At 29.0% G+C, this 12,713-nt stretch overlaps 1 protein-coding gene across 1 annotated transcript; it reads left to right on the top strand.

Annotated features, from left to right (window-relative positions):
• The first annotated feature begins 6,376 nt into the window (after positions 1 to 6,376).
• LOC112784041 (uncharacterized) lies at positions 6,377 to 7,795 on the top strand. The gene has a single exon (XM_025827131.3). It carries the CDS (start codon positions 6,734 to 6,736, stop codon positions 7,793 to 7,795), a length of 1,062 nt encoding a protein of 353 aa, XP_025682916.1. The 5' UTR covers positions 6,377 to 6,733.
• Positions 7,796 to 12,713: the final 4,918 nt, after the last annotated feature.

The raw sequence follows: 12,713 nt of genomic DNA, 5'->3' as shown, positions 1-12,713 counted from the left end.
GCTTCGATCATTAATTAACAAACAAAGAAAAAGCTTTTGGGTTGCCTTTTCTTGACTACGTTTTTTGTCTAGTGGCATTTGAAGATAAGTAATATATAACTATATCTCTGATTATCATATTGTTGAAAATTGCTCAAAGGTGATTGAATACCTACATGCCAACTTGCAGGGAGTGAGAGCATCTATGCCACGGTTTTTTTTTTTTTAATCTATTTATTGAGTACATTCAATGTCTTTCTAAGTCTAGAATTATAAATGTAATTCTAGACTACTAGGTTGCGTTTGTTTTTAGAGATAGAACAGAACATGACACTGAAACGGAGACAATAGGACAGAGACACTAAAAGATAAAAGATAATTTTTAGTGTCTCCGTCCTATTGTCTCTGTTTCAGTGTCATGTTCTGTCCTGTCTTTAAAAACAAACACAGCCCTATAGAATCGAAGACACAAGTCCTAAATGAGATTATGTAACACCCTAATACTTTTAAACTGAGATTAACTTTATCTGGATTATATTTAGTAGGTGATATTCTGAAATCTATGTGAAATTTTGTTTCTTTTTAAAACAAATATGAAATAATTTATATAAAAAAATTTGAATAACTAGTCTTTATTAGAAGAGTTACTAGTTGAAAAATATACGTGAATCTAAGAATACTAACATGAAAAACCAGTGTGCTAAACTATGAAGGCACAACAATGACAAGCTTTACTCATACCAAATAAAAAAGAAAACATCATAGTTACAATTGCAATCAGTCAAAAAGGATAAAACAAAACACATACCTAATTCTCTTATTTTGTTTAACTATGGCTAAAACAATCGCATATTCTTCCTTCTTAAAGTAAACGTTTAATGTTTTGTATCTACATCCTCGGTAGCTTGCTCCTACTAGTGCACCTGTCTTTTCACCTCAACTGTATTGCTTCGTACTGCATCGTTCCTGAAGATGGTACGGATAGAGGGGTGAGAAACAAAAGTTTCTCAGTAGTTTTTATCTATATGGTGTCATCGTATCCATCCCCAGCCACTCCGAGTTTTTAAAATAAAAACAGTGATGATGCAATGTTGTTCAATTATTATTTTCAAAAGTCTTGATTAGTCAGAGTGGTGTGACTTTTAGATGCTTCTCATTTACTTATGTTATGACATGTGTAATGCATACAAAATGCCTATAGCGTCAAAACATATAAATGTAAACTCACAAACCTTGGTATGATGTTCTCATAGACCATAAAGCAAGGCAAAATAAATAATAAACAAGAGAACAATAGTAACATTGGCATAGAAAGTCAAATAGAATAGATCTTAATAAAATAAAGACATTAACGAATATCATAGATTTCAAAAAGGAACTTTGGATAAAAGAATGATCTTTGAATGCATTAATAAACATAATCATAAATCAAAAAAAGATAAAAGAAGAACAATCATGATCACACTTTTCATTGTACTTTTCATTACTTTTTCTCGTAGCTTTTATGGAAGGTATTGAGCTCAAACCGGTATAAAAAGTGGGAGTCCCCTTCCCTTACCGAAGGTTCTTATCCCAAACGTTTTGGCGATCACCTTCCCTTACCGAAGGATCATCTCGATCGATCACCTTCCCTTACCGAAGGATCATATCGATATCTTGTCTTTGGGGGTCACCTTCCCTTACCGAAGGATCATTCCCTCAGTTCAATTTACAATCAATATTATTTAGACATACACAAGAAAAGAGTTATATCAACAAATATATCTTATTATATAAAATTGATGGGAGTCCCCTTCCCTTACCGAAGGTTCCCAAAAGTTTGCCGATCACCTTCCCTTACCGAAGGATCATCTCGATTCGATCACCTTCCCTTATCGAAGGATCATCTCGATTATCTTGTCTTTGGGGGTCACCTTCCCTTACCGAAGGATCATTCCCTCAGTTCTTTAATGCACATAAGATTGTTATTATAATACATAATGCATATGAAGGAAAGAGACATTCTACCATGACATGCAAATAAAGCTAACATCTATGTTCGAAAACATTTAAAACATGACATATAAAAATTAGCACAAAAACCCCCTACCTCGAGTGAAGTTCCGCTAGGTATTCCGATGCAAATAGATGCGCTTTGTTAGTGAAGAGAGACTTGTTTCATGGCTATACTTTGTGTATACTAGAATGTTTTGTATAGAAAAAGGGTATAGAATGAGAAAGGAAGGATCAAATAGCTCTCGGGCATGTGCAGATTATGTTAGGAGGCATATAGGTGAAATCTTCAATCTAGATCGTCACTTTGTGAGCCCTATAACTTTTTCTACGTTTGGAATTTGGAATTAGCTATTAGAGACAAATTTATAGAGAATTGAATGAGCTTTAAAAAGAATCTTAAACGAAGTAAATCGGATAACCACAGCTTGAAATATTCCCGAAATACTGTTAGTATATCAGGCTGGCTGATAAGAGCGCGATTTTCTACTCTGAACTCGTAACCGATTTATCTATCTAATTTAATTTGAATTTGATTTTATACTGAACTTAAGGAATAGAGCTAGTATTCTTATCTTTTCATATAACTAAATATCATTCAAATCTAATAAATGTAGAATTAGTTACGACTACGTTTAAAAAGGTTGTTTACTGTCAGTTAGAGATTTACTACTAGTGCTTTCATATCTTTAAATTTGAAATTCAAATTTTAAATCATTACCATTTTAATTAATTAATTAGTTATTAAATAATAATTTGATTCAAAAATTTGGGATGTTACAGATTAGGCTTGCCTGAGATAAATTAAAGGTGCTTATAAATTATAATAGATTGAATGAAGAATTCACATCTTTGGCACTCTTATGACTGAACCAGCATCGATCAGACTATGATCATTTATGCACAACATAAAAGATAAAACCCAGCCATATAGTGCTATACATAGCCTTCTAGCTAGAATTAACATTATTCTATATGATTGACATGTGAAAAAACACACACACACATGTATAGTAGTGAAATTTATATTTTATGGTGATTATCACATTACAATGAACATATAAGTGTTAAAATTAATTTCATATTTTTTATATATTTTATAGTATTTTTTAAATAAAAAAAGTATTGTTAAATAAATATTAAAAAATATTATTTTAGTTTTAATAATAAATTTTAAAATATCATAATCACTATAATTATCCTACCATCATAATTAATATATTGTGTGTGTTGATTACTATAGTGTTTAAAAGTATTGTCTAAGTTATTAAAAAATTTAAAAAATAATATTTAATTTTAAAAGTATAAAAATAAATAATTTTTAAATATTTAAAATTTATCCCAAAAAATAAGTTAGGCTGTGAGAGAGAGAAACAAAATAAAAAATTTGACAAAAGGTGCTCTTCATGAGAACGAAGATAAGATTTTTATTATTTTTAATTTCTTTGCGTTAGTATATTTGAGAGGTTTGTTTCCGTGACACAAGACAGGGAGAGATTCATGTAATTCATGGAAAATTTTGTGTGTGGTCAGAGACAAAAGCAAACTGCTCCCTTTGAAATTTATGAAGCAAACAAAGAGCTCACAATGTAAACGGTTGATTATTTTGCATAAGAGGATTCACATGTGTGCATTCTATATGAATTGAATGGCATGTATATGTTAAAGATAATGAGTTGTTCTTCCAAATTCAATGGTTTAGACAAACCCATGCACTTGCTTTCCTCTTATATATGGTCTTCCCTGCAATTAATAATAACTTCAACTTCTCATTAACAACAAGTGTTGCATCACATTAGTTATACAGGCCATTTTATACGAAATAATGAAATATAATATTGTATGTAAATCCATTCAAGAGTTATATAGATATGGCCAATGACTTATAGCTTAAATGGCATAGTCTTCTCATACTCAATTAAGAGGTTGTGGGTTCGAATCTCCTATCTTTGATAAAAAAAAAAAAAAAGAGTTATATAGATATGAACTTTATAAAAATTCTATTCAACAATGGATAATAAATAGATCAATGTGATATCTCCTAAAAATAAATATAGAATATATATATATATTTTACTTGTATTTGTACTATTATCCATGACGAAACATATTAGACATATTTATTCATTTCCACTATGATAAGTAGCCAAATTAACTCACCCAAAAAAAAAAAAAAAAACAAGAATAGGGAATTTTTTTTCAATAAAATAAAATAATAAAGTGGGTAAATTTTTTTTTTTTTTTTACGAGAAAGAAACGATATGTATAAGATCGAAAATGTCAAAAGAAGATTTAAGAGTAAGAAAATTCTATCTGAACATTAAAAATTAATCATAATATATTTATATATATGTATATTATTTTATATTTTTAATATTTATTTCGTATTTTAGTATGAATTTTATTACAATTGATTGATTTAATAACTGAATTTTAATATATTTATATCATCAATAACGAATCTTTGTAGTAGAGACAATAAGAGATCGTAGTTCCCAAAAATATTTTATAAAATTATTAGTGTAGTTGTTAATTAATTGATGTGATTGGTTCAATAATTGGACCTAGAATTTTTTTTATATATAAATTAAAATGTTATGTGTTCAAGTCTTACTTTTTTTATTTACTCAATATATTTTTTTTATTTCAAATAAATAACAACTAGTTAATTGAAGATCAACAAAGCCAACTGTCAATGAAATAATTATTTTAAAGCTAATGTAGACAAGTTTCAATTATGAAAAAATGGTGTATTTTTTATGAATATGGAAATATTTTTTTTTTTAAAATTGAAATTCATAAATCGAAAGCTCAAATTTATTTTTGGAAACAAAACTTAAGGTTAAATTTGCGATAATAGAAAAATCTGAGCCTCAGAATTTGTGTGCGTTGAAGTTTTTTTTAAGGGATAAGCAAATCGGTAAGTTTTATAAAAAAAAAAATTTTAAATGACAAATCTAACCCTTAGATTTGTATTTTTTATTTGATTCTCAGATTTATAGTTTCAAAATAAAAAAAAAAAATTAAAATCCACAAAATTGTGCCTCAAATTTGTGATCATCTATACAAAAAAAATACACCAATTTTTTATATTATTTAAAAACACCACCACAATTTCAATAATAAAAATAAAAAGTGGTCTTTTAACGTTTATATACTTTTAAAGTAATTCTAATATTTTATTTGATTAAATTTTATTTTTAATATTTTTTATTTATATCAAAATTATTCTTAAATATTTTTAATTTTGTCTTTAATATTTTAGATAAAATTAATATTCTGTAATAATTTTGACACAAATTAAACGTATTAAACATAAAATTAAATATTAAGATATTTTAGAAAAAAAAAAGGACATAGAATAGTAAGCTCGCTCTACTATAAGTTGATCTAATTTACCATTTTCAGAAGAAATATGATAGAATCAAAGTAATTATAAAGTGAAGTGAATCATTATTTCTTCGCTGCTGCTCATTTGTTAGTCTTTAACGGTGATGATGATTTCTGTTATTTGAACACTACTCCTTTTTGACAATTTGTAGTTACTCTTCTTTAATCTAGATACTGACCTAACATATATATATATATATATATATATATATTTTCTATTATTAAATTAGAGTATGTGTTTTTACTCGTATAATATAGCAAAAACAGTATATTTATTTAGATAATATTTTTAAGAATGTCCAAAAAGAATTCACAAGTATACATTAGACCGGCATGCTTTTCACTAAATGGATGAAGGATGATTAGGACTTTTGAGATTTAATAATAAATTAATATATAGAAACAACCCAAAAAACAAAACAAAAGTGGGTGGAAAGGAAAGAACAGTCTATATACTACATATAGTGTTTGAAAGCTAAGAATGAATGACATCTGTAGAATAATGTCCAAGTCCCTTTAATTTATTTATAAACAGTTGGTATTTAATTGTAAAAAAAGTTAAATAATTAATATTTAATTTAAAAATATAAAAAATTAATAATTTTTAAGTATTTAAAATTTGTCAATTAAACAAAAGATAGATAACAGATAGAGGTAGGGGTGAGCACGGGTGGATTTGGTTCGGGTTTATGGTAAAATTAGAATTGAACCATCAAAATATAATTGGTTCGGTTTGGTTCAGATTTGCATTTTTTTGTACATGTACCCGAACCAAACCAAATTGATTAACAACGGATTGGTTTGGTTCGAGTAATTGGGTACCCAATGACTTTGAAATTCATAAAAAAAAACCAAATTTTTATCTTAAAAATTCAACAAGTACAATAAACATATAATATCAATAGAAATAATTCAAACATATTACACACTAAATACATTAAAAATTAAACTCATTAAAATCCAAACATATTAATAATAAATAATCATTGTCTAATAGAAAAGCCATATATATTTTTTATTTTTTTTATTTAATTAATATATGATCGGGTTTGCGGATTGGTTCAGATTCCGTACCCCCAAAACCGATACCCAAACCAATCACTAACAAAAGCCATCAGTTTGGTTCGAATTGAACTTGATTACCCATTAATTTCAGAACCAATTTAATTAGTTCGGTTCGGATTCGGACGAATAATTGGGTACCCGCTACCCGTGCTCTCCCTAGGTAGAAGAAACATAAAATCAGCCTTTATAAATAGCCCTCACAACTTCAATTCGATCATAATCGTTAACCTTATTATACACTCAATACTTCACTTGTGTCAATATTCAACACACATATTTTGTGTTGCCACTTGTCTTTCCTATAGCCATGTCCACCTCCTCTGGAACCTCACAGACTTACCTCAAAGGACATGAAGAACACATGAATAATTCTTCATCATCAACTCTTATTATTCTACAACGCAACACTTCATCTTCTTGTGGCACTGAGAGAAGAGGCAGAAGAAAGCAGCAATCAGCAGAACCAGGAAGATTTCTTGGTGTGAGAAGACGGCCATGGGGAAGATATGCTGCTGAGATCAGAGACCCTACAACCAAAGAGAGACACTGGCTTGGAACCTTTGACACTGCTCATGAAGCTGCTCTTGCTTATGATAGAGCTGCTCTTTCCATCAAAGGTGGCTTAGCAAGAACAAACTTCATCTACACAACCACACAAAACAACACCATCAATGGTAATAATCTTCTCAACTCTATGGATAATAATCCTCATCATCATCATCAACAAGTTATTTTGCCACCTTCACAAGATTATTTCCTCAACAACACTCATCAGAATTGCATCATGTCTCACCAACTTGATGATGATATTACTTCCCTTGTCCACGATGAGAACCCTTCAAAGTTGGTGATGAAGGGCGATGAGAATTTGTTCTTCTTCTCAGCCACTGATTCCACAAATTCTGGCTATCTGGAATGCATTGTTCCAGAGAACTGTTTCAGACCTATTTCTTCTAGTACTCCCACCAACAACAATAATACCTCAAACTCCTCCATGAGTGCTGCTTCAGCTCCTAGTGACCAAAATGTTGTTAGCAGCATTAACACAAACACCATGGAGGCATTGAAGCATTACTATGGTGGTGAAGAACTTGACGGTCAAGGAATATTCTGGAACAATCAGGATGAGCAACAATCATCTTGGGATTGCAATAATAAGAGTAATAATTATGGTGAACTTTCAGCTATATTTGACAAACAAGAAGGTTGCATGATGAATGCATTGTGTCCCATCATGAATGAGACTAGTCCAAGCTATGGAGTAGTAGTGACTACTCGTGAGGCTGCTATTCCTATTCCTTCAACTACTTCTCCATCAATTCCTTCTTTGGGGGATGTCTACTTAGGAATGACCTACTCGCTCTTCTAGTTCTTTTATTTTTCCTTCTATATCTATTTATTATGTATTCATTGTTTTATTATTATAGAATAAAATGTTATTCTTAGTTAAACTAAGAATTTAACTTTATTCTATATAATAATAAATATGAATACACAATAGATACAAAAAATTCAAGTCAATTATTAGTTTATTTTTACTACAGCGTTGAGGTGTCCTTATGATGATTGACCAAGGGCGGTAAGCTACACTTTATGTACTTTGCATGTACCTTGTACGTTTCGTAGCGCCCCTCATCTCCTTTTTTTTTTTCTATTTTTTTTTTCTTGTTAATGTAATCTCAAAATTATGATGTGTGCTCCTTTTGTTCTAAAATTTCCCCAAAATAATGATAATAATAGGTTAAATTGTCAGTACTTTGTTGCGACAAAAATATTATTTGTACACCAAAATCAGCCACTAAAATCAACCACTAATATATTTATATATAAATATATGTGTAATTTAATTTATTTTTAATATATAATTATATTCTAACATATATTTTATAATAATGACTGATTTTGGTGTCTATTAGCATTACTCTTTGTTGTGACGTTCACAACTTCACATCAACTAAAAGTCATTGGAGTTGCACTTTAGAATAAGGAGAAAGCTTTAAGAAAATTTAATGCATTGAAAGAAGAGTGCTTTAATTTGCAATTAATATTTTTAATTAAAAATTAATATATATGTATTCATATCCTGACTTAAAATATAAGAGTGGTTCAATCAAAATAAGAGGCCTAATCTAAAAGATTGGCCTCTGCCACTCGTTCGACTTCTTTAAAGAAGTCATCGGGATTAACGCAAGTAAGCAATTATCACTTATCCAAGTGAGTAACTACCTCCTTAAATTTCTCACCACTTTTAGAAGAAAGATCTCAATAACCCTAAGATAAAGGGACGATTATCCACTATCAGAAGCAGAACTACTGTAACGGTGGTTATTAGTTCATCTCCTATAAATACATTGACACACTCAAGTAAATTTAAGTCCAATATACTTCAACCTGCTTAACCTCTTTCCTAATTTAGGCATCAGAATGTCTTGCAGATACCACTTTCATCCATTCAAACATACAACTCAAACGGCAGTTCCTTGACATAGGACAAGTCGGAGACCTCATCCTTAAACGTTTGGACCTCCCATTTAAGCCTAAGAATATGATTTCAGGTAAACCCCGAAACGATACACATTAAAGTTAATTATTATATATATTTTAATATATATTTTATATTAATAATTAATAATTAATTTAATATTAATTTTTAGTGTACACTTGATATAATTATTTTAATTTAAGCTCAGGTGGTAGGGCTCGGATAATTTAACTGGAAATACTAGATTCAAGCTCTATATAGGTAGTCTAACTTAGCATAACAAATTTGGAAATTCAGAAATGAGCAAATCTTCAAATTTGTCTTTCCATTTTTTCTTCTTAAAGAATATCTATTTCTTTTTAAATTTTGCTAGGAAATCAATAAAAAAAACTTGTCAATGTATATAATGGGTTGATTATTTAGCCCAATAGAGATAAATAATAAAAATAATTTCACAGATTATCTAAATTCAAAACCTCTCCTTTAATTATTTCATATCAAATTTCAAATTTTAAATTTCAAACTTTTAAAAAATTCAGTTAGTTATTTCAAAAAAATGACCATCTGAAATTCTAATTTATTAAAACATTTCACTCTAATACTCTCTTCTTTTTCAACCGACGGCCACCCCCACCTTCATCAATAATCATCTCATTTCACCGTCGCTGCTTAGTTTGCCACACGCCACTCACCCATAGTAAAAATAATCATCCACTTAAGGATAAAAATAATTATCTGCATACCTAATGAATTGAACATCTTACATAATTTAATTATATATAATTAAACCCAATCCAAGCAAAATAATCATCTACATAAAATTAAAATAACCATCCACATACCTACTAAAATGAACATCCTAAATTGACCATTAAAATAAAAGAAGATGAATAAACAGAAGAAACAACCATAATCATCCAACAATTTAATTTTTATTAATATATATATATATATATATATATATATATATATATATATAATTTGACACATGAGTCTTATGATTTGATGTAACCATAAAATTGGAGAACCAAAAAATAGGAAAAAAAAAAGTTTGAACAGATGAGGAGACATGAGTGAGAATCAAAAGTGAGCAATTGAGTATTTGATTTGATATTGTCTTCAAGCACGTGTATGTTACATCTACCATACTCACATGGTTAATTCAAACAGCGGTGTCGTTGAACTTTTGGCGGCGTATGCAGGAACCCGTGGCGGTGTCGGCTGGAGTCTGCGGCAATGTCGGCGACATGATTACGTGAGGGGAAGGAAAGAGTTATATTCGCAGTGAGGCTCCGATGACAGAGGCGGCAGCGCGGCGCTGGGAGGACGGGACATCGCTGACCAGTCCCCCCTTCCTCTTTTAAACATGGCATTCACCAACATAAAAGGGAGGTCAATGTAAAGCATGACAAGTCAATATGTGTAATTTGTGATATCATCTAAACCCTGGGGAGGTAAATATAGTTTACCATTACAACAACGAGTTGATGCCAATGTCCAAATTACAGGATAAATTTGAACAAAATGGCAATGGTATGAATACAGAAGCATAGAGCCCTCTCGCTTTGAATGTTATAGGTACCATTATGTTTATGTATGAATGTTCTAGAAAAAGATTATCCACTTCATAACAGAGGAAACTAGGGTATTCAACAAGATTACTGAGGAGCAAATGAAAACAGCAAGGATACTTTCTCTTTACCTAAGGCACCATTGCAGCACACATCATAAAAGCAACAAGTATTCGCACACCATGTCAATTTATTCGTACAAATATTCATTTTTTGAAACTCATGATGAATGTTCTGGTGACTTAATTTACTGTAACATTTTTTGATAGCCAAAACTAATATTTTTATAGAGTATAATTCGATAATTTTTTAAAGATTAAAACTAATTGCTACCTTAAAATTTATTTCTATGCAAACATTCACGTATTCAAGATTTAGAGTCAAATTTAAATTCAATAAAATATTCTAAAATTTTACCAAAATCATTCTATAGCTATCTAAACTTGTACTATAACAAACTAAAACTTTATTTTTATGGTCTCTTAACCTACTTTTCTAAGTCATCTAACCATTATTCTTTGTAACAGAACCATCGAAATTAAACTTAATAAAAAATTTGGAGGATCTAATTGATCTATTTTTTAGCAAAACATCCCATCTTTTTTTTCATTCGAGCTATCTTCTCATGTGCTGAATTAAATTCTTTATCTTCATCTAATGCATTGTCCTTTTAAAATATATGTTTATTACGATGATATTAAAGAAAGAATAGCATAGTAGTAACACAATATAGGCCAAGAAACATTTTGATAATGTAATTGAGATGATAAGTATTTTAACTGCTAAAGAAGTAGGAGTTGATTAAAGAAAATACTTGAATTCAGTCCTGATAGGGAGTGGATTATTTGTACAATGTATACCATGGGCAGCCACTTATCCTAAAAGTTTAACCTGGAGTTTACCAAATATTGAACTCTTAACCTTTCGAATCTCAAGCTCTAATACCATGTCATGATACCACTCATCCCAAAAGCTTCAGCTGATAGAAAAAGGTAACACTAATGGTTATATTTCTAATACTCTCTAAACCTTCATTATACACATTGTACAAATATTCCATTGCCTCTCTATACTTTCTCAACTATAAATATAAGTAACCTTTTGAATAATGTGTCTATTGACTTTAACCTCATTTGTCAAGAGGGTTTCATTAACAACTATCATATATTAGTAGTTGAGTAAAATTATATAGAGTAAAGTATCGTTTTTGTCCCAACGTTTGGGGTAAGTTCTATTTGTGTCTCTAACGTTTAAATCGTCTTATTTGTATCCTTAACGTTTATAAAAGTGATTCAATGTTATCCTACTATCAATTATACTAACAAATCAGATTATATTTTTCAATTATTCTAATTTGGATGTATTCATTCTCAATTAGGTCTCACTTGGATGTGTTCGATTTTAATATTATACCCACTATTTATGTTTAGATTCAATGATGTCCCTAGAAAAGTGAATTATGTAAATGTTTTAGGAATTAGTTTCAACATTTGATGAGCTATTTTTCGGAGTAGATAATCGATTTTATCCCAAATATTTGTATTCTAACTTAAAGAAGAGATTTTTAAAACTCAAACTAAAGCACTCATGATGTGTAATTGATGGCAGGATAACATTGAATCACTTTTACAAACGTTAGGGACACAAATAGGATTTACCCCAAACGTTGGGAACAAAAATGATACTTTACTCAATTATATAATAATATCTCAGAAATACTTGTGAATATTTTTTACAATAATACGCATATTTCATTTACACTATAAACGAGATATATTTTTTTCAAATTCTATATATCTTGTTTGTAAACGAGATAAAATCAAATAAGATAACGGAATATATTTTTTTTAATTTTATATATCTCGTTTGTAAACGAGATAAAATCAAATAAAATCGTAACGTATCTCGTTTAAACGATAAATAAGATACATTCATAATTATTTTATTTGAAGTATAAATAAGATAAATAATATTACATAAATTAATAAATATTTCTCAAATTAAAATTATATATATTAATAAATAAAACATTTAATTTATTTATATAAAAAAATTAGTCATAAAATAAAATATACAATAAATATTTTTAAAATTTTAAAAAATTAGAAAATTAAAGATATATTTATAAAATAAATAAAAAATTTTGCTAATTTATGTCTTAATAGCATAAGTTAAAAATACCATAACAATATTTTATAAAAATTATTAAAAAATAAATATTTTTATATTTTTAA

This window comes from Arachis hypogaea, chromosome 20, assembly GCF_003086295.3.
Source record: "Arachis hypogaea cultivar Tifrunner chromosome 20, arahy.Tifrunner.gnm2.J5K5, whole genome shotgun sequence".
In the NCBI taxonomy this organism is placed as follows: Eukaryota; Viridiplantae; Streptophyta; class Magnoliopsida; order Fabales; family Fabaceae; genus Arachis; species Arachis hypogaea.
Note: the sequence above shows the minus strand (reverse complement) of the source record. Positions and strands in the feature narration are given on the sequence as shown.

Bases quoted from the DNA above. Each gene is read 5' to 3' on its own strand.
- LOC112784041 (XM_025827131.3), top strand. From the start codon at position 6,734: ATGTCCACCTCCTCTGGAACCTCACAGACTTACCTCAAAGGACATGAA.